The 21,782-nt window shown below is 34.5% G+C and overlaps 1 protein-coding gene across 5 annotated transcripts; it reads right to left on the bottom strand.

Annotated features, from left to right (window-relative positions):
* Nucleotides 1–3,660: 3,660 nt before the first annotated feature.
* LOC114291769 (SET domain-containing protein) lies at nt 3,661–21,229 on the bottom strand. Of its 5 annotated transcripts, none has more exons than XM_028235639.2 (17): nt 20,871–21,229; nt 20,665–20,755; nt 19,854–20,028; nt 19,655–19,760; nt 19,153–19,235; nt 17,782–17,808; nt 17,516–17,679; nt 17,241–17,354; nt 13,160–13,240; nt 12,903–12,967; nt 12,265–12,321; nt 11,949–12,020; nt 11,490–11,738; nt 11,142–11,257; nt 10,146–10,241; nt 9,484–9,608; nt 3,661–4,078 (listed from the first exon to the last, which is right to left on the bottom strand). In XM_028235639.2, the coding sequence occupies exons 1-17, from the start codon at nt 20,922–20,924 to the stop codon at nt 4,074–4,076; spliced, it is 1,680 nt and encodes a 559-aa protein (XP_028091440.2). In that variant the 5' UTR covers nt 20,925–21,229; the 3' UTR covers nt 3,661–4,073. The 5 variants fall into 5 exon arrangements, with proteins under 5 accessions (XP_028091440.2, XP_028091437.2, XP_028091438.2 ...); XM_028235636.2 differs by lacking the exon at nt 3,661–4,078 and adding an exon at nt 7,766–8,895; XM_028235637.2 differs by lacking the exon at nt 3,661–4,078 and adding an exon at nt 7,766–8,509.
* Nucleotides 21,230–21,782: the final 553 nt, after the last annotated feature.

Genomic DNA, 21,782 nt, shown 5'->3' with positions numbered 1-21,782 from the left:
GGAGGCAATCAGTGTTTTGTCTACTAACTCTCTTAATGTCCATTTTATTTCACTTTGAAGCTACAATGGATATTGATTCAAAGAATAATTTATTCAATGTGAGTGAGGAAGTTGAAGAACAAGATAACAATCTTGAATTTAATGAAAGTGGTGAAATTGAAGAACCGAAGAAGGGGATGTATTTTATCTCAAAGCAAGAAGTGTACGCATTTTATGCAAAATATGCAAAACAGCTTGGATTTGCTATAGCTTATAGAACACAAAATGTAACAAGGGATGGGGAAGTAAAGTGCTTTGGAATTGAATGTACTCGGGCACAGAATAGAACAAAAAGATCAGAAGAAAATCCCCTCAAACTATCTTTGTCATCAAAAATTGATTGTAAAGCAAGGGTAAGAGCCAGTCTACAAAAAGATGGAAGATATAAGTTAACCACAGTTGTGCTTGAGCACACTCATGATTTGATTCCTACTGACTCACGGCATTTTGCAATGAATAAGAAGATTCTTACTCCGGTGAAGAGGAGACTAAAAGTTAATGATGCAGTAGGGATTGGGGTGGCTAGAATTTTCATTCCATAGTTGTTGAAGCGGGGGGATATGAGACATTAACGTTTAATGAACAAGATGTAAGGAATTATATTCAGAATACTAGAAGGTTAAGACTTGGGATGCCGAATCAATTACACTTTATTTTCATAAAATGCAAGAACAAAGTTCGAACTTTTATTCGGCAATTGACCTTGATGAAAATGGTCGCATACGAAACTTGTTTTGGACAGATGCAAGGAGTAAGACGGCTTGTAAAGCATTTGGGGATGATATCTCCTTTGACACAACCTATTTAACAAACAAATATGATATGCCGTTTGCTCCGTTTGTAGGAGCTAATCACCATGGACAGTCAATTTTGTTTGGTTATACATTGTTAAGTAATGAGAACATTGAGACATTTGTTTGGCTATTCAAAGAATGGTTAAGTTACATGTTAGATGCTCCCCCAAAAGCGATAATAACTGACCAGTGTAGAGCTATGCAAAATGCCATAGAAATTGTCTTCCCACAAGCTCGACATCGTTGGTGTTTATGGCATATTATGAAGAAAATTCCAGAGAAATTGAAAGGATATTCGCAATATGAATCCATAAAGGTTACTTTGAGTAATGCAATTTATGATTCATTCACAAAAGATGAATTTGAGAAATACTGGAAAGCAATGATTGCAAAATTCAATCAGAATGATAACGAGTGGTTGGGGGTATTATACCGTGAGCGACATAGGTGGATTCCTACCTATGTTAAAGACATATTTTGGGGTGGCATATCAACTACACAACGAAGTGAGAGCATGAATACATTTTTTGATGGATATGTAAACTCCAAGACAACCTTAAAGCAATTTGTTGAGCAGTACGACAATGCCTTGAGAAGTAAGGTAGAGAAGGAGACAAAAGCATATTTTAAGTCTCGTAACAAATTGTATGATTGCGTAACGGTGTATCGTTTAAGAAGCAATTTCGTGCAGCTTACACTAAGTCAAAATTTAAAAAAGTTCAAGCAAAAATGAAGTGTCTAGTGTACTGTCGTGCAAATCTTATCAAAGAGGAGGAAGCAATTTGTGCCTGTCATGTGAGAGAGGCTGTTCTTCTGGGTGAGGGAATGAAGAAAGTGGAATTTGTTGTATACTTAAATTCAACTGAATGTGAGCTCTAACGTATATGTCGGTTGTTTGAGTTTAGAGGTATTATGTGTGCCCATTCACTATGTGTGCTCATTGAAAGATCTATATATGAGGTGCCAAATAAATACATTGTTTCGAGATGGAGAAAAGACTTGAAAAGAGGGTACACATGCATTCCAACCATATATACTAACTTTGGGTCTGCTCTAAATCCAAAGTTGCATGATAACTATCACAACACGTTGGATGAGATCCTAGAACTTGCGACCAATGATGATGGTAAACACAAAGTGATTCAACTTGGGTTGATGAAAATCAAGGATGAAGTGAGAACAGTTCAATCAGGTAGTGTGAGTAATGTGCCATGTACTAATACTTTACCACCTTCGACTAGTACATTACCACCTTCCCATACTTCACCGAAAAGTCCGCTCGGTCGCAATACTACAAAAGAAAGCATGACTTGCAAGGTACTCAGTCCTTTGGTTGCTCGTCGAAGAAGCCATCCATGTACGAAACAGAAGATTAGCAAGGTTGATGCAATAGTGAATCGGTTGAAGGGAAAGAATAAGAAGGCTAATTCGGTACAGGTAAATTTTTAATTTCGCACTACATATGTATGTTTCAGAATTTGTTAAACTTAAAATATTCATCAATGTCTGGTATTATAGGGTTGCAAGGTGCGTCAAGGTGAACCTCGCAAGTTAAGTTTTCCTTGTACGAGAGGCGTGCAACACACTATATATGAACCGGTATGTGTTAAAATATAAAGGTTGTTTCGTGATTTTTTTGGATTTTTATTTTAATGCTTGAAAGTACTAAATAAATTGTGTTACTATTATATCATAAGGTGCCACAAAATCAACCTTATTATTTTCCTTCTATGGATGGCATAGAAGACAGTACGTATGTACCGGTATGTGTTGGACGGACTTAATATATTGCACTTTGTTTGTTGTGAGTTTATATTTTAATGCTTCAAATTACTAATGACATTTTCTTACAATCTGAATGATAAGGTGCCGCAACATGAACTTTACTATTTTTCTTGTATGGATGGCACACAAGACAATATGTATGTACCAGTATGTGTTAAATATATTCATGCGACAAATTAAATTTTAAATTGGTAAATATGTTTGTGGACAATATTTGTAATATTTACTTTATTTTATAGGCACGGGTAAACACAATGCAAATAGGGGACCATATTGAAAGCACATCTGAGACTCAATCCGGAATGGTCAACAATATAAGCAGTCAAAGTTCGATAGTACCATCAAAATTTGTTGACTTGAATATAAAAACGGATCCAAATGTCCCATTTTTTTTTTTAGTATCGCAGTATTAATTTTAGGTGCATTTCATTTGTAAACTTCGGATTGTTGGACTTCATTTGAAAACGTTGGTTTAAGTTGTAGTTGTAGTTGTATTTGTATTGAATTGTATGTGGTTTGACTTGTACTTGTATTTGGGGTTCAATTGAATTGAAGCAGGTTTTGGTGAATTGTGTTGTTGGCGCTGTTGGTGAATTTTGTTATTTACTAGATGAATTGTGTCTTAATCTTAAAGTTTATTCTGTTGATTCTGATGGCTGAATATTAGAGTTCAATGTGCCACTTGTATCAACTTTTTGTGGTTACCTAGTTAGTTGGAAAAATTCTTACAGATGTTTAGGGTGGACATTATTGAAGTTTTGGTGGGCCATTATTGTACCTAGTTCAGGAGTGGGTTTGCTTTGTGGTTCACAACTAAAATGACCTAGCAATTTGACTACCCCAAATGAGGAGGATACAAGTAGCCCTTGTTTCAACATTCAGACTTCAATGCATTCATCCTTGTGTCTCAGTTTATAAAACATTTTACTTTCAAAAAAATTGAAAGAGGAATAGGAATTATTATCAGTGGTTGAACTGTCAAGTATAAACAAGTTTTTCACATCCATGCCTCTCACAATCCATATCATCTACATACACAACATATAGAACAAGTTTTTCATAACATTTAACTGATAAAGTAGGAAAAAACACAAAATAGGAAACGTAACAAGTCAGTCATTTAGCTGATAAAGTAGGAAAAGACACAAAATACAAAACAAGTTTTGATTACATTTATAACATTGGCCAAAACCTAACAAATGAGTCATTTACATGATAAAGTACATAAAGACACAAAATGCAATGACACAAGTCATTGCCTTGAACTTCTTCTCCATCCTTTGAAGCCTTCTATCATGCTCAAGAAATTCATTGTCCATCTCACCAAGCCTTCTCCTTAGATCGTTAAATTCTTCTGTTCTTATAGTTGTCCGAGATCCAGCATCGGAACGGATTGTGGAGATAGCGCCATCGTCGTCCTCATCCGCGAACTTGAAGTAATTGCAGTGTTTCTTACTACTCTACAATGCACAAGAATTAGTTAATCAAATCACACAAATAAATTTGTAAATACTAAAAGATTAATTTATATGACGGATACTTACATATTTTGATGGGCAAACAAAAAACAAACGCCCTTGATTTCCATTCTCATTGGTTCGTACAATATACATGGCAGTTGTTCGTCCACAATCACACAATCTTGGTTTTAATCTTATGTTGCTATTATTAGTAGAAGATGAAGCCATTTTTTAATATGCATAAAAAATACGAAAACCATTTTAAGGTCATAAGGAATGTAAACCCAAATGCCATAGCTCTGTGTTCTTGAATAACCAATTTTTTCCCCTCCCTATTGGCCTAGCTTCAACAACACCCTTTTTATGATTCAATTTTTTGTCAACAACACAGAGGCCTCAAACAATGCAACTAAACAAAATTGCCTCTTGCTTGGTTAGCTGAAAAGGAGCTAATAAACTAATTAGTGGAGAGTGACATGCTCTAACACAGAGCTAGCTATGGCATTTGGGTTTTAACTTTCTCTTTCTAATTATCAACTTTCTATTTTACGATTCTTGACATAGATTGAGAAACATTATGCATAATCTGACCAAAACCCAAATGCCATAGCTACCTCTGTGTTCTTCAATACCCAGAATTTTTGTTTATCAGTTGGACTAATCTCCAAGAACACCCTTTTGGATTTTGTTCCTGTAGATAAGTTCACAAATGAGGTAGAAGTAGAACCTATTTTCCCCAAATACAGATGCCTCAAGCCAATGCAAGATGGGTTTTTGTTTCGAAACTTGGTTAACAATTCCATGAAAGATGCATCGACTGAGGCGGTTCATGAGGTTAAAGCAACACCCAGATTTCAAATGTAAAGCAAAACCAAAACCCAAAACATTCAATGTTCCTTATTAACAGATTTTTGCACATGTTGAATGTAAAGCAAAATCCACATTTCATAGAACAGATTCAACATATTTCATCAACAGAAGGAAAACCCATAATAACAAGACCCTAACAATCATAGATTCATAAGCCCCAAACACATTTTCTCACAATTAAAGGGAACCCTAACACAAATTGAAAGCAAATTCCAAAACCAAATAGTCACAATTGACAAATTCGTACAGAAATTTAAGGCAAAACATAAACCCTAGTTTTGTCGAATTTGGGTTTACCTCAGATTCGTTTTGTTCTGGTATGCAATGACGAGTTTCAGGAGTCGTTAGTGTATGAGAGGCATCGCGCTGGTAGGTGAGGAGTTTGTTTTCTTTGTTCGTCATATGTTGTTTGTCGTCGTTCGTCGTTTGGTTCCGTTACTGTATGAGTACAGAGGGAGGTTTAACAGAGCTAAGAGAGGGCTATTTATGAAATATGAGAGGGGTGAGAGGGCTTCAGCGTAGAGATGAGATTGGTTTGGGATAAGAGGATTTCGGCGGCAGCGTTACCGTATGAGTAGAGAGGGGCTTAGGATCAGCGAGATGGTTTGGAGGTTTGGTGTCTGAGGAGAGGAGAGAGAATATAAGGAAGATTTCGAGCCATTCGAGTCTCGATTTTTCGAGTTACAAAGTATTATTGTTTAGTATTGCACTGTGGGGCAACTACCTCCAAAGTTTCAAAAACTTCTTTTAATATTAGTATTAAGGTTAAATTATGCATATGGTCCCTATAATTTACACGATGTGTTAATTTGATTTTTATTATTTTAATTTGTTCGATTTTACCCCTTAATTTAATAGATTGTGTCATGTTAAGCCAATAAATAATGGTTGTTAAGTTTGGTGGACGAAAGTCGTCACGTGCTCAAATGATGTATCAATTTATAATGTGTCAATTTAGTCTTTATTATTTTAATTTGCTCGATTTTGACAAGAATCAAATTGATACATCGTGTAAGCTATAAGGACCGAATTGACACATCGTTTGGCTTTCCATCCACCAAACCTAACAGCCGTTATTTATTGGACTAATATGACACAATTCGTTAAATTAAGGGACAAAGTCGAACAAATTAAAATATAGAGACCAAATTAACATATCGTATAAATTACAAAAATCATTTATATAATTTACCCTAGTATTAATTAAAAAAATCAAATTATATAAGTTTATCATTCCAAGATTAATTTATTTTACATCATGAAAAAAAAAAATGATGTTTGTTACCCAATATATTTCACCTTTTGTATTTAGATAATTAATTGCACGTGTTAGGGCTGAGCAAGGAATCTGTAAAATCCATAATCCGATCCAGTCCAGTCCAATCCGGTAGGCTTGGATTGGTTTTTTTGAATCCGTGGTTCGATTCCAGATTGAAGAATTAAAAATCCGTAGTCCACGGATTGATTCCGGATTGAACTCCATGGTTCCGAATTGATACCGATCTGGACCGTATACAAATAGTCTATATTTTTATTATATACCATCCCACATAATATCTTCTCTTATTCCATATAAAACATAAACTCAAACCTAAATCCATATAGTATCTTCTTTTATTACTTTTGTTTGTTATTTTTTAGTTTTAATTAGTAATGGTCTAAATACGTATGGTGAAACTAATTTTATTGTGGTTGCTTAAATTCTAATAGTATATCGCTATTATAGAAAGACATGTTGCTATTGTGGAACTAATATAGTGCTATGTTTATATTTTTATGAAATTAAAATGTTATATATATTTTTTGTTATTTAATTATGTGAATCCGTAGTCCTAAACCAATCCAATTCGTGTTTAAATGGATTGGTTCGAATTGGTTCCACAATTTAAACGGATTGGATTAGTTTCAATTTTTCAGGAACTGTTAAAAACAGATTGGTTCTGATTTTATCCAAATCCGGACCATACTCACCCCTAGCACGTGTACTCAGAGATGATAATAATGCGAGCAGTGGATAATGATTTAAAAATAATCAAAATTAAAAGATGTAAGGTAATACATAAATTAGTAAAAATGATGTTAAATGTAATATTTTAATGTTTTAATTATTTTTTATATTTGAAAAAATTAAATTATATATATGATATACATATAAAAATATAGTTGAGACGAGAGCGGGGAGCAAAACCTGTCCTCACTCTTCTCATCCGAGTAGAAAAAATTCACATAAAGCGGGGTGGGGGACGATGGGCAAAGTAGGACAAAAGAATTTGTCATACCTATTTATAATTCATTATATTTAAACAAGAAAAGAAGACTATCTCCAATCCACATTGGAGCATCCAGTTATATGATTTGTTCATCATGTAAGTCTTTATATGTAAACCACTCACTGAAAAAATAAAATTGATGTGATAATTATAATTATATATTTTTATTCTATTTATCTTTATAATTAAAAGATTAAAACAAACACCTCAATTCGTATATTTTGTCAGGAATAGAATTCTATTGTTTAAGGAGCAGTGATAGAGACCCCCTTCAATCACCACTCCACCCTCCCACACACACGTGATGGGTGGTGATTGGAGGAAAAGAAAAAAAAAAAACAAAAAAAAAACAAAAGAAAAAGTAGTCAATCAAAAAAGAGAGGGGGTCAAAAGGGGTGAGGGGAAAGGGAATCTTAAACATTTTTGTTGTTTAAGTGCCCCAATTAGAATACATTTTTTTTAGGCTTTAAACAAACAAATTCATGATTCCCTTAGATTAGGTTTCTTTTAACTTTAAAAAGAATTTAAATTAATAAACTCATTAAATAAAGAAAAATTTCTCAAGAAAAAATATATATATTTTGATAATCCTCCTCTCAACAACTTATCCTAAACAATTTTGGATTTGGCAACAGAGATAACCTATAAAATATGAACACAAAACCAAACATGAAAACAAAATAAATACTCACAGCTTGTGGATCAAACCCTGTCAAAAAACAATAGCTTCCATGGATGAGAAGGTTGAAGTTTCTGAGCCGCCACACGAGTATGTTGCTGACGCCAAACATTACCAAATTCTCAGCGCCATTGGCATGTCAGAAGGAGTTACTATGTACAAGGCTTGGTACCTTCAAATACCGTCACCAAAACCAGACTCAGAAGAAGCAGAAGCCATGGTTGGAATAGAAGCTATCGATACATATAAAGTCAAAGACATCTTCAACTTCACCAGAGAAGTCCAATGGGCAAAACAATTGCGACACGAAAATCTGTTACAAGTCCACTGAAACCATCTCTGGGTGGTCATGCCATTGATGCCGCCGAGCTCATCCTTCAAATCCATCATGAGTTCTATTTTCCCGCGCGGTTTACCAGAACCGGTCTTCGGATTTATTCTCAAGAAAACCCTAATGGCTCTGGACTACATCCATACCCATGAAGGCGTCCATGAGAATGCTGATCATGCATTCATCGACGAGAACTCGACGGTCAATCTCGCCTTCGATGCCCTAACTTACGAGCCAGTTAGGTCTCCTCCACCTTCACCTTCCATGTCATGTATGCTCAACTGGAATGTGAACGGAAGCAAAGGTGATATAAGGTTGTTTGGAATGCTAGCATTGGAGTTGTTTTACGGCCGGCTTCAAATCTCAAACCCTAATGATTTGGATAACTTGGTGAAGAGAGTTATCTATGGTTTCAGTCCCTTGAGCAAGAGAGAGTAAAGTGAAGGTTGCACTGAGTTTTGTGAGAAAAATGGTGGGTGGTTGTTTTAGTACTGCAAATTATTCAACGAGAGATGTGAGGGGTGGTGGGGATGGGAGTGTGAAGGAGATGGCGAGATTGTTCGGAGAGATGGTGGCGGCGTGTCTTTCACAGCTGCCGTCACAAAGGCCAAAGGTGAGCAAGTTGATGGATCATGAATTCTTTAGGAGGGGGGATGTTGCAGATCATCTGTTGGTACAAGAGTTTTCGACTCGGTTGAGAGGAGAGAAGACAAGCAAGGTAGGTTTCATGGTGATCAACTCAAGAAGGAAGGTGAAACAAACATCAAAGTGAAGTGAATGAAAATATCTCATGCAAGATTTTGATGGGGCCTGTTTGGTATATAGATACTAATTTTTTTACTTATTTATTTTAAAATTACAATTTTTGCTTACAATTTACGAGATAAAAATAATTTAAATAAGATGAAAAACTTGATTATTGAGAAACAATGAAAGACTTTTGTGTTTTTTTGAATAGGCCACCCGGTCAATGCCCACCCCTACACACACCTATTCCTCAATAATTCACCTTTCAAAGTTGAAGCTTTCTCTGGCATACATAGGCAACAAAAGCATCAAAATGATTTACTAAACTACTTTCTCACCCAAAAAATTAAACCAACCGAACAATTTTTCAAAAACACAGGATATCAAAATTTTCCTTCTTCATCATCATGAAATAGGCCAATGTACAATAGAATTTATTACTCTAAATATTGTCTCACACTCGTGAATTTCCAGAATAGTGAAATAGAAAGAATGAATGTTTAGTTACCCTCAGTCAAAGCTAAATGCAAGGCATGCTCTGCTTCCTTCAAGAACAAACGGGCAAGTTGTTTTTGCCCTCTTCGATATACAATGCTCGACCACCTGTTTTTACTCATCCCATTTGTCCGACAACTGTGGCAAAATCCAAACAAAAAGGAGGGTTTAACATTCATTGAAACTGGGAATATATTTTATGCCATTGTGTAGTTGACAAGGATATGAATGAAATCATACAAGGATGTTCAATGATGGAAGAGATGTCAGGTACATGTATGGCATGTTGATTACCAAACCCAAGTTCATTAAAAATTATTTCCCAAATGCATGTTGTTTTGAACTTTTCCCAAACTTGATTGTTTTATGAAGTGTTTTGAAAACAAGAGTTTAAGCCTGAAGTGGCCTTTTCAAAACATGAAATCAATAAAGCCGTGTATTGAAAACACGACAATAATGAAGTCATAAAAACATAATAAAATCATGTATTTGTAAACACAACTTCACAACACATCCAGCTCAGTTGTGTTTACTTATCAAACTTCACAACATAATGAGATATAGCAGTGCAGCTTAGTTTCACAGAAAGCAAGAGGAAATAATCTACTTATCAAACAAGGCATTAGGTCAGGCAGGAACAATCATTATTGCTATAATCTTGAGCTATTTTGGTACCTTTCATTCTCTTCTGGGGTTTCTGTGCTGCGGGCCTTATTAAGTAGTTCAGTGTCATCGTCCTCTGTTCCAGAACTCTCTTCGAGATCTATCATCCTAGCACGCAGGAAATTCAGAAAGGCAGCAGAGATGAGATGTTTTGAAGCAAATTCACGCAGGATGATGTGAAGAATCATAAATGAAGAAACCGTATAGAAACATTTTATCCTCTCTGGGGTTAATGATCCATTTTCAATGAATTCATATTTAAGTTCTAAACCTGATTGCTTCCAACAAGAGAGAAATTTGACCGAAAAATTTAAAATCCTGAAATGCCGATAACAAATTGAGTAAAATGTAATTTTAACGAAAAGAAAAAAGCAGTGTACTCTTGTATGAACTCATATGCCAATTCTTAATTAAGACAAACAACTTATACAAGGTAGATGAACTAACCTCTCACGTTAAAAACCAAATGAAGATGACATCATACCATATGTAAAACAGACCTTGTATGATATACCTCCATCATGACCAACCCTCTCATATTTACTTGTTTATGGTTTTTTCTTTTCTGGTGTTGGTGCGGTATTTTGGTTTTTCTTTTTGAGCTTAATATGAATGAACTCATCACAGACAAATCCCAATAGCTAAGTTCCAAATAAGATTGTTATTGTTTAGTTTAAAAGAGAATAAAATTGCAAACTTCAGTATCAAAATAGAGAGGTGCATACACCAAATTTGTTCAATCTTCAATCATGCCATGAAGAAAAATTTGCGAGTTTCTTGAAGAAGAATTTGCGAGTTCAATCTTTGAATCATCCCAAAAGAAATCAGAGAACAGTGCTTAGAACTACATTCATAAAAACTTTTCCCTTACTACAGTCGATGTGCCAAAGAATGAGTCCCAAGAGGCATGCAGACCAAGAAATTAAAGATATACATTTTATAATAAATAAAACGTTGCTAAATTATAAGCAGAATAATAATATCAATGAACTAGTTTTCAGAGGTTACTTCATATTAAGAAGATCAACGAGCAATTGTAGAGCACCAGAATCCCCACAGGCCTCCCATATTGCAGCTCGAACTTCTCCATCAGAAGGTTGCTTCTCTCCATCAGAACCAACAAGCTTCAAAGAAAAAACAGAAGATTCAATTAGGATTCGACAACAAAGAAATTAAATAATTAAAGCAAACAAATTGTAAAAGTAACTAACAAGAACCCCTTTATCAAAGAAATGTTCATATCCAACCAACTGAATACAAGAAATTACCGAAACACAACTGAATACACAAAGCAGAAGGCAACATAAACATCCAACCATAGATGAGAATAGGTACTACTTAAGAAGCCACACGCACCTCTTGCAGCAATGATGAAACCTGACAAATTTCATCTTCCTGCATGGCTATTGTCCTCAAGGCAGTTAAGAAATCTTCGGGGAAAACAAGCTTTTTTACGTAAGAAGGCATCTTGCGCTGCCCACACCAACTATAGTTGCAAAACCGATCAACGGTGCATTTATCATTGCTTTCTTTCTGTGGGGTGGATGGTGGAAAAAAACCATGATCCAGCAAGCTTCTAGGTAAAAGACACCTCAGTTCAGCCTTCTGTGAAAACAATCAAGTTTGTTAATGAAGCAAATATTCATATGTACAAACAGATATATACACAATATGCAGATGCATTAACATACTCATATACAAAACTAGCTTCACCTTACTATAGGAATCAAAATAATCCTCAAGAAGGCATATATTATTGAAAAAATTACAAAAGAAAAATACAGAGAATAAGTTAAGATTGTTTAAACTGCTGACCTGTGCTTCAAGAAGCTGTACTTTGGATTCAGAAAAGGGGACACTCTGAATAGCCTCTAAAGGATAATGAACCTGTACAGTTCATTTATTTCAATAAGATTTAAATCAACTAATTATAAGTCAACAAAAAGGCTGTTTTATTTTGTTGTGGCCCCGTGTCCTTGGACATGGGATTAGATGAATTAGACACTTAAGACACAAACCCACATCCCACACCCAAGTCCATGTAACATAGGCCTGATGTTAAAATAGCATAATGGGAAAGATAACATGAATGAAAAGTAGACATGTTAAAATTTTGAAACAAATAAATTACCATGACATAGTCATCTGGATTGTTATCAATAACAAATCCATATAGGTACAGCAGTTCCTGCATTAAAAAATAAATAAATAAATAGAAGGAAGTAGAAGAATATCAAAAGGCAGACAAAAGCTTCCACTTGCCTGTGCAGCTGCATCAAAATAATACAAGTTCCATATATATCAAAACTTGCGTGGCATAAATAATCTAAACTAAGATCAACCATATCAGTAAGAAATGAGTACAATTCAATTATAAACCTGCTGTCTGCAATCATGCATAGTGCTATGGTTCTAGTTGAAGGCAACACAAACACAACAGGAAAGCCAAAGAAAGTGAGGTAAGGTAAGGTAGAGAGAAAATAAACTAAAAATAAGTTCTAGTTGAGTTTTCCAAAATATTTGCAGCCAACTTATAACGATCTTCTGACCGTTAACCCAAAACATAGTAATATATGTCCAATAAGTCTTGTGAACAAATAGAAGTTTGAAAGCTAAACCAGTGAAAGACACATATGCTGTTGATCATGGAATTTACGTAAGGAATTATGTACACATATGGATATAGGTGAACATATCACGAAGATGATACACATGTAAGTAATTATGATAATAGACATATGGTGGCCTGCCAGTGACAACAGACATTACCTCATTTCCTTTGTTACCATAGCTAATAGATATCTCTTTCTCGATTTGGAGATGACTTTGACCAGCTTTCAAAGAGCGACAAATAAAATGTCATGATTAGTTAGATATTGTGGTAACTTAACAAAAAGGAAAAGGAAGAAAGATAGAACTTCATCACAAAATGTTACAACTACATAAATTTAATTTTAGATTAGATCAACAAGGAAAGTTAACACTTGTATAAAGGACAAAAGAACATGAAAGGGAGAGGGTACTACCAGAAAGAAGGTACATAGAACAAGGAACTCCTGTTGTCAATCCTGTTCCATCAACTTCCCAAGTCGCGGCAGCCTTTAAAACTGGACAACAATTTTGCAGCAATGTAGACAGAATGAATACACAAGAAAACCTTAGAATCAGTTTGAATCTAAACCATGAAGAATATAGAAAAATCATCTAAGCAAAATAAAATCACCACATTAGCCCCTAATTGGTGCCTTGGGCACATTTATGCATACCAGTAATGATACAGTTTATGTATGGATCGCTCTTATGCATACCTACTTACATGATTGCACGCATACAAGCAAAAACCTTGATGCTAAGGAGTTGAGAGGAGAAGGTCATACAGAATTATAACTATCCAAGAAAAATAACAGGCTAAAAATCTTACTACTACTCAGCAAGTATTGTTATGGAGCATCGTGAAGCAACTGGAGAGGATACACGGTATCATGCATCCACAAATTTACACCATATGCAGCAAGGAAGGAGTTAAATTCTAATAAAAGTAAACAGACACTTTAGCAAGAGCCTAAGACCATCACTCTAAGGAACACTCGAGTAGATTGATAGAAAGGTTCCACTATAGGACTAAATAATACATCTGAGATACAGAAGAGGAAATGTTATAAAGAGCTGAAGTACCACTTCTTCTTGTACAAATAAAAAGATAAAAAGAAAATAAATTTATGATTGCAATTTGTGGAAGCAAAAATGAATTGTAATAACCCAACCCTCTCATATGCTTTAATTCTCTCCTTGCAGGTGTGATTATATGTGTGCTTATGTGTTTGATGTGAAATTCCATGTTTTAATGTGTGAATTACATGTTCATAAATTTGTATATGTCGATTATGAGAAAACTATTAAAATTATGTCCTTTAGACTAAAAATTGAAAGCCTTAGAGGCGCCATAAGCCAAAACCGACCACATAGATATGATCAGCATGATTTTTAGAGTCTAATATGAATTTTGGTAAAATTTTGATTCGGAATAAATTATCTTGTGTGTTTTCGGCTCGGACTCTGAAATTGACGGCCTAAATAGGTTTAGAAACCGAAATGGTGTACCTAGCTAGGTTAATTGGAATTTTTGGGATCATTTGGGAAGTTTAATTAAAAATTTATTTTGTTTGATTCGTTAAAGTGTGTATGAGCCACCTTTAAATGTATATATATATATAGATAAGTGATATAAGCCATTTGAGCTCATCTTTATCTTGATTTAAAACACAAAAATCTGAGGAGAGAGAGAGTTCTAGAACGAGAAAAGAGAGAGGGAGAGCTCAAGGAGAAGAAGGAAGAGAGAAGAAAAGAGGAAAAAGGAAGAGGGAACTTGAAGAGAACATTGAAGTAAGCTAATCTACAACAAATTAGCCAACTAAGGTAAAGCATCTTCCTTTAATTTTATGAATATAAGTTGTATTCCTCATGAGATCATATAATCTAGGTTGAATTAAGAAGTTGAATGGTGTAAATTGGTGTTAATTGAAGTAAGAACCCTAAAGGAGAAGATTACTTTGTTTTATCATCTTGGGTATATGAAATTGGACTTGGATTCCTTGCACTTGTTAGATTTGAGAGTTAATTCCCTTATATTTGCTTATCTTGAAGTTGATTGTGAGAAGTGGAGCCTTAATCTTGAGGTTTTGTATGGTTTGAACTCATAAAATTATATATGAAATGAAAATCTATGTGAATTTGGAAGAAAAGGTTTGAAAAAAGAACTAAATAAGGATTTTGATCTTTCTTGCTTGAAGATTCATTATATTTTTGATGTTTTGATTTAGAAAACAATCATAATCTCATGTTTTCTATTAGTTTTACATGTTTTTGAGTGATTTGAGTTGAAACCTAGCTTGGAAAATGGAAGAACAAGTGTTAGAACCAACAGATATTTTCGACAGCAGAATTTTGCCCAGAGCCGCACGTGCGGTGGGGCTTCATGCACGTGCAGAAGTCTATTTCCAGCAACATTTTGTATTCTGAAATAATTGCAAGTGCCCCCACATGTGCAGTTTTGGTCCTGCACATGCGGAACTCCCCTGTTTCAGCCCAATTTCGAATACACATCTCTCTCATCCGAACTCCGTTTTAAGTGATGCTTGAGCCTAAATTCAAGCCCCGAAAGTCTAGTTTCCAATGGTAGTGATCTCATATCCAAATTCGAAGTACACAAATAGATATGTTCAAATTAGTGAAGATTGTTCACTTTCTTTTTAACAGTTTTGTGTTATTTTATCTCCTAACCCAGTTTCCTTTTGTTTCTTCCTATTTTCCGAGATATGAATTATGACCCATTGAGAACTAATGATTTAGAACCAACATAAATAATTGGTTAAGAAGCAAAGTAAAGGATCGGTTTATTTGATTAAGAAAAGATTAAGAGAAGTAAATTTGATCAAGAGAGTAATTCTATGTTTCGATATGTTATGCTATGCGCATTGTGATTGCAGGTCAAGATTCGAGGATAAGTTAACCAGTTCTAGAAATCACTATGAGTAATAGTATCGTAAAGATATGTTCACTGATAATTATTTTGATATAAATGATGTGATTTTCTGAAATTATGTTTTATTCGAATGAATGAGTTTCAAGAAATGTGATAAGGATTCTGGATACGAAATGTGATTTGCTTATACTATGATAAGTGGGCCCAAGGCCGTTCTGGTTATACTATGATATGTGGGTCCAAGGCCGTTCCATTTTATGTAAGAGATGGGGACATGTCGATGTTCCATCTACTCTATGATAAGATCCATTTGGACCTGAGGTCATTCCAAGCAGCTGTTATCATGTGATTGGGCCCGAGGCCATTCTGTATCATATGTGGGCCTGAGGCTATTCTATATCATATGTGAACCTGAAGCCGTTCTAATAAATGTTGGGCCTGAGGCCATTCTGTGGACCCGAGGTCGTTCTGTAAATGTGATTTAAGAAATGTATGAATTTATATTATTATGCTTACTATGATGTTGGGCTCATTCATTTAAACTTATTTACTGTATTATTACTCATTGAGCTTTGTTCATTCTATATTTTATATGTATGTAGGTGATAAATCTGGAGACCAATATTAGGCCAGCCTCAAGAGTCCTTTCGTGGACCTGTTATGCCAAGACTCCAAGATGGAGCTTTTGCCCTATTGAGATCCTCTATGTAAAGTTTGCCCTTTTGTCAAGCCACCCAGGATGCGCTTCTGTGTCGAGGCTTTAACTTTGTATTGTTAGACTTATGTATTTTATTGAGTCTTATGTATATATGTGTGAGATATATAAGATTTGTATATGAATATAAATTGCTAGTGTGTCTAAATGTTTTAATTATTCCAATTATCATATATGCACAAACTCAATGGACATTATTATTTGTTTTGCTTCCGCTGTAGGCCCCAATATGATTTAAATATTTTGAAATTTTGTTTGAGGCCGAAGGTGATCCAGGGTTACTGGCCGGTCATGATCCAAACTTTTAGGGGCGAGTTTGGATCGTGACATAAGAAGTCTCAAATTCCTGATCAGACACCAAGTGACAGATGAGAAAATTTCTATTAAACCAGATGCACAAACACAACTAGAAATGTGGGTGTTTATGGATTTCAAATAACTTCACCCCTTCATTTATCTTTGTTTGGATTGTGTCTGAAACTGCGTAAGCAGAGGAACTAATAAGAAAAGTAACAGTTTACACAAATAGGTTTCGTAACCTAAGCAATCTTGACTTCTTTTTCCACACAATTTTATACTGGTAGGAGATAGAGCTTATGCCTCATTTGTCAATGGGCTAAAATAGTCAAAAAGCCACTATAGGTTGTCACATCATTCTTTCTACTTTTCTACACGTTTTTTCGGAAAGAAAAAAGAAAAAAAGAAAAAGTCAACTAAAATAGCCAATTCCCAAACAAGAGTACCAACTAGCATCCAAAAAAGATGCCAAATCATCAAATGCCTTCCACACCATTACTTATAGAATAAGTGTCTTTATCAACAAAAGATAACAAGCACGAAGGGGAAAAGGGGGGCCAAAAGAAGGATTTTTAAGTGAACCAATAACGATATCAAAGACCAACTGAAATACCGTGGTTGCAAAAATCAATGCCAGGTACAAGACCCTCAACCCAAACAGTCTCGCCATGTATCACAGTGGATGTCACTCCAGGGACTTGGCTTTCCACCCCATGAACCTCAAGCCCTATAAGATAAAATAAAAAAAAAAGAACTCTGATATCAGTTCACCAAGCTATAATATCAACTAAAAAAGCAGATCATAGTAATTTCATCAGTAGACAACTAGATTGCATCGTAAGAAAGCTTCGACTTCATGGAAATGTAGTAAGGAAAACATGGCCTCACCTTTTCCATCAACCAACTCTCCACTGGAAATATTACTAATGGATGCCTCAGGATTTCCGTTAAAGCTAGGCAAGGTGTTGTCCTGCTCATCTTGTACTTGCGGAAAGACATATGAACGTGGGAAAGGAATATTCAGAGCCCGAGTCCAAAATATTGAATTTGCCCTACGATGATGATGTTACTCAAGGCACAATCGATATACATATATCAAGGAAATAACTAAGATGTAAACATAACTCACAACAGTTCTTTGAGAAGATGCTTACCAGAGGAAGTCTTCAAAACACACTTCACTGGCCAAAAAGAAACACTTTTAAGTCAAGAATTGAACAGCACCAATAGGATTTAACTGATAAAATGAGTAACAATAACTGCAATGCATGCCATATCTATAGAGAGATGTTTGTAATTCATATCATATGTAATGGAAACAGATTCACAGAAAACATGATGGAATCTCCAGGTGTGACAATCATGGGAACCTGCTAATTCGACTAGAAGGGTAAAAACCTTCGAGAATAGCTAGCAACTTGAAACTAATGTTAACAACTCTGAATAAGGGGGCAAAAAACAACTAAATAAAAGCCTGATTTAGTGTGTAACGTGTGCCCTGGGTACAATCAAATCTCTCTATTTTCTCATTTTGGTCTATAATATGTTGCACCTATATCCAAAGCACTGTTTATTAAGTCTTAAAATACACTTATTATATTGCCAAAGTCCACCAAATCAATATTTGATTCCATCCCTGCATATGCTATTTGATGTACAAATTAACAATTGGTGCCTTTATTCACTAAAACATAATATCAACTCCATCTTGAAAAGAAATATTACATGCCTATTTATAAGCTGCTACAGTCTTCCTATTCCTACAAAGATTATGATTCCATAATTATAAGTTAAGAAACTTGGACCAGCTAGTAAATTCTAGACCTAATAATGATTCCATAGAAGTCTCAATGACATAATTTGAGTCGTAACAAAACCCATGGGTGACCCCTACAGCCCATGACTAGCAAATTACAAAATTATCAAAATACCCTCAGCTAATAAACATTAATATAATGACAAAAATGATGCCCTAAATGTGCTCCTTGTAAAATTTTAGATTTTGTCAATGGTAAGCTTCTTGCCTGGACTTGAAAACACTGAGACTCAATTGATAGAAATGAGACATCTAATTTGGGCAAGCAAACTTCCTCAAATAAGGAACATTTACGCTTGGGCACTCATGTTGTACCCATTACTAATAATTTTCACCAACACATGACGACTCTACACAGTGCATTTTATTCTCGGTTTTCACATCATTGCCTGTCAATAAGAAGTTATACCGATTAATGAGGTTCCACTTCTTTGCACAGTGCATGCTTCTGATTTTTTATTTATTTATTTATTTTGTTCTTGAATTTATTAGAGCCAATAAACAAACAACTACTTCGGTATTTACACAACCATGCCATTTTTCAGTATTCTCAACAAACAATGAAAATAACTAGTATTGTATGTCAATAGTATTAGCAAGTAAGCTAGTAATAGTATTGACATGACTAAACTCAAGCAAGGCAGGATAAACCAACCTGTATCTGCATTTCCAATAATTAAATAAAATTAAGAAACAACTTTCCACACACCTTTCTGTATCATCGTTGAGAACCAAAAGCTTTTTCACCAAATTTTTTACTTTATCATCGTACAAAGAATGCAACTTTTTCTTCTGTAACATAAACCTGTCTTCAATTAAATATGTTGGACAGTGAAATTTAATTTACTAAATCCAAAAACTAAAATGAATCAATATAAATCAACAAGTCAATGACTAAAAAAACAAAAAACAATTGTCTACGACTGAGTGTGAAATAAATTAAAGGATGTAATTGTTTCATGAGAAATCAATTATCTGAAGAACAAAAAAGGAGAAGTAAAAAAATGAATTTTTTTTTTTTTTTTGGATAAATAGAAGTAAAAAATGAATATTGAAGCAGCATTAGTTTGATTTCTCTTCTTTTTTTTCTTTTCTTTTCTTTTTTATATCAGCTTGGAGACCTGGAATAACTGACAAAATTCACAATTCAAACAATTTGAATGAGACTCACCCGAATATGTAAACAATTTAACTATTGTAAAAGCACTGACCTGCAATTCAGTTGCCCGATACAATGTAGTGCCTTTCAGCTCCAAAAACTCATCATCGGTAAACCAAAGCGGGTTCCCAAATGTGGTTGGAAGCATATCAAGATACCTAAGTATAATTTTTTGCAAGATGTTAATACCATTAACCAACATAGACAGACACATACCATCTCAAAACAGACCAAATGCAGGCTACACTTACGGCTTCCAAGAAGAATTCTTCCGGAGGCGTTCTACAGTTAGAAACAAATTCATCAAGAACCTGTCATCTACTTCCCCTTCCTCAAACATTGCTCTGCACTCCGGCCCCAAAATAGGATCTTCAAGTACTCTCATCGGAGTTATAGCCAAATCTAGTGGAACCACTAGTAGAACCTCTGAGTTTCAAAATTGACAGTTAATTCTATTTCTCTTCTGATGGAAAACAAAAATGATGAAAAAATGAAAATTATGGAAAGAATAACTTTTGATGTTTTAGTTCCACAAATTGCTGCTAAGCATGAGGTTTCTATTTTCCCAGCTATATCATCATTCAAATTTCCAACATAATTTATATTTCATGTTTACTTAGCATCCATGATTTGTTTCCTAACCTCGAGTCTGATTGCCAAAAAAAAATTAAAGAACTTGAGGGAATGAAAAGAAAACTAACATTTCCATTTCATTTTTATGTCCTCATTAGTCAAACATCCAAATATATTTCCCTGAGCTTAGCTTTATTGCTGCTAACAATTAGGAAGTGAACTAAAAGTAAAAGTAAACTCCCAACAAACTTCCTTGAAATTAAAATTTTGAAGTTGCCTTTTTTTTTCATTTTTTCATTTTTTTTTTCTTTCTGGGTTCATACACTCTCACATGACAACATCTTAATTCAACAACTTCACTCCAATTTCTTTTTTACTTTTTTCAACATTTTCTCACCAACCAAACAGGCCACGAAACCAATCAACCCAACCCAACAACAAACTAAAGTGAATTAACAATAAAAAGAGTAAAAGAAAGCTTTTAATTACCATCAGAGACATCATCAGATAAGAAGAGGCCAAACCCTTTGTTCGAATCGCAGTACTTGATCTTGCAACCGCGTAGTTCGACCCCATTCAACTGAGTTTAAATTCGAGTTCAGATAAAATCGAAAGGAAAATAAAATAAAATAATCCATGTAAAATTAAAGTTAATAAATGAAGAAAAAATTAGGGTTTTAGAAGATTTTGGTGACCTGTAACCACTGAAGGAATCGATCGAGCTTGGCTTGTTGTTCAGGGCTCGCCATTGCTTCTGCTGTGGTGGGGAACTCTGGAAAGGTCGGCTCCACTCCACTAGTGTGGTGCGAGAGGCTTCAGAGTTGAAGGTTAGTTTGGGAAGTGGCTTGCTTTTTTTGCGTTTCTGATTTTTTTGATATTAAAAAGTTTGATTTGAAAAAGATTTTTTTATTTTTTTGACTTTTTATCAGAAAAATAATATAATAATTATGGATTAGATAAAATATTTTGTCTTATTGTACTTAAAAAATCTATTTTTTTAAATTATTTTAACCAAAAAAAATTTCAAACAAGCTCTAACTCAAGCGACTTCAACCCAATAAAATTTATTTTTCCATACGTATCTTATAATTTAAAAGAAAAAAAAAAAGGAAATTACAAAAAAAAAAACTCAGGGCTTAGCATATTTTTCACATTAAATCCTAACATTTTAATTTTGATAATTTAAATTCTGAATTTTTAATCGTGTCCTAATATTGACCTTCTATCTGTCTCCGTTTGTTTGGGTTAACTTTTTACACTTATTTGATATATGTGTCATTTTTTGATTCGTCCATAATTATTATAATTATTTTATTTGACTCAAAAACTAGGAAAATGGACATGGAGAAATTCTTGAAGACTCCTACACTAGATCATAATGTCATTTTGTGAAAGTTTTGGTAACTTATTGCCCTTGAGATTACCATCGAATATTCCTAGTGAATCAGGGATTGAAATACTTGAAATCAATACAATGAATCCCGAAAACAAATCACCGTAGAGCTATGAAGCACGGGTGCGGGTACGAATATGCTACGGATGCGACTACGGATACGTCGATACGTTAAAATTTAAAAAAAATATGATACGGGTACAGCTACAGTACG

This window comes from Camellia sinensis, chromosome 5 (assembly GCF_055761805.1).
Source record: "Camellia sinensis isolate YWXY chromosome 5, ASM5576180v1, whole genome shotgun sequence".
NCBI classification, from domain to species: domain Eukaryota; kingdom Viridiplantae; phylum Streptophyta; class Magnoliopsida; order Ericales; family Theaceae; genus Camellia; species Camellia sinensis.
The sequence above is the reverse complement of the archived record's forward strand: the minus strand, read 5'-3'. Positions and strand labels throughout refer to the sequence as shown.

Excerpts from the sequence above, each read along its gene's own strand:
- LOC114291769 (XM_028235636.2), bottom strand. The coding sequence starts at position 20,924 with ATGGCGAGCCCTGAACAACAAGCCAAGCTCGATCGATTCCTTCAGTGG. Across the intron at positions 20,029-20,664 it reads ATCTGATGATGTCTCTGATG|AGGTTCTACTAGTGGTTCCA; the intron begins GTAATTAAAAGC and ends TTTGAAACTCAG. Across the intron at positions 17,355-17,515 it reads AGAGTTGGTTGATGGAAAAG|GGCTTGAGGTTCATGGGGTG; the intron begins GTGAGGCCATGT and ends TTTATCTTATAG.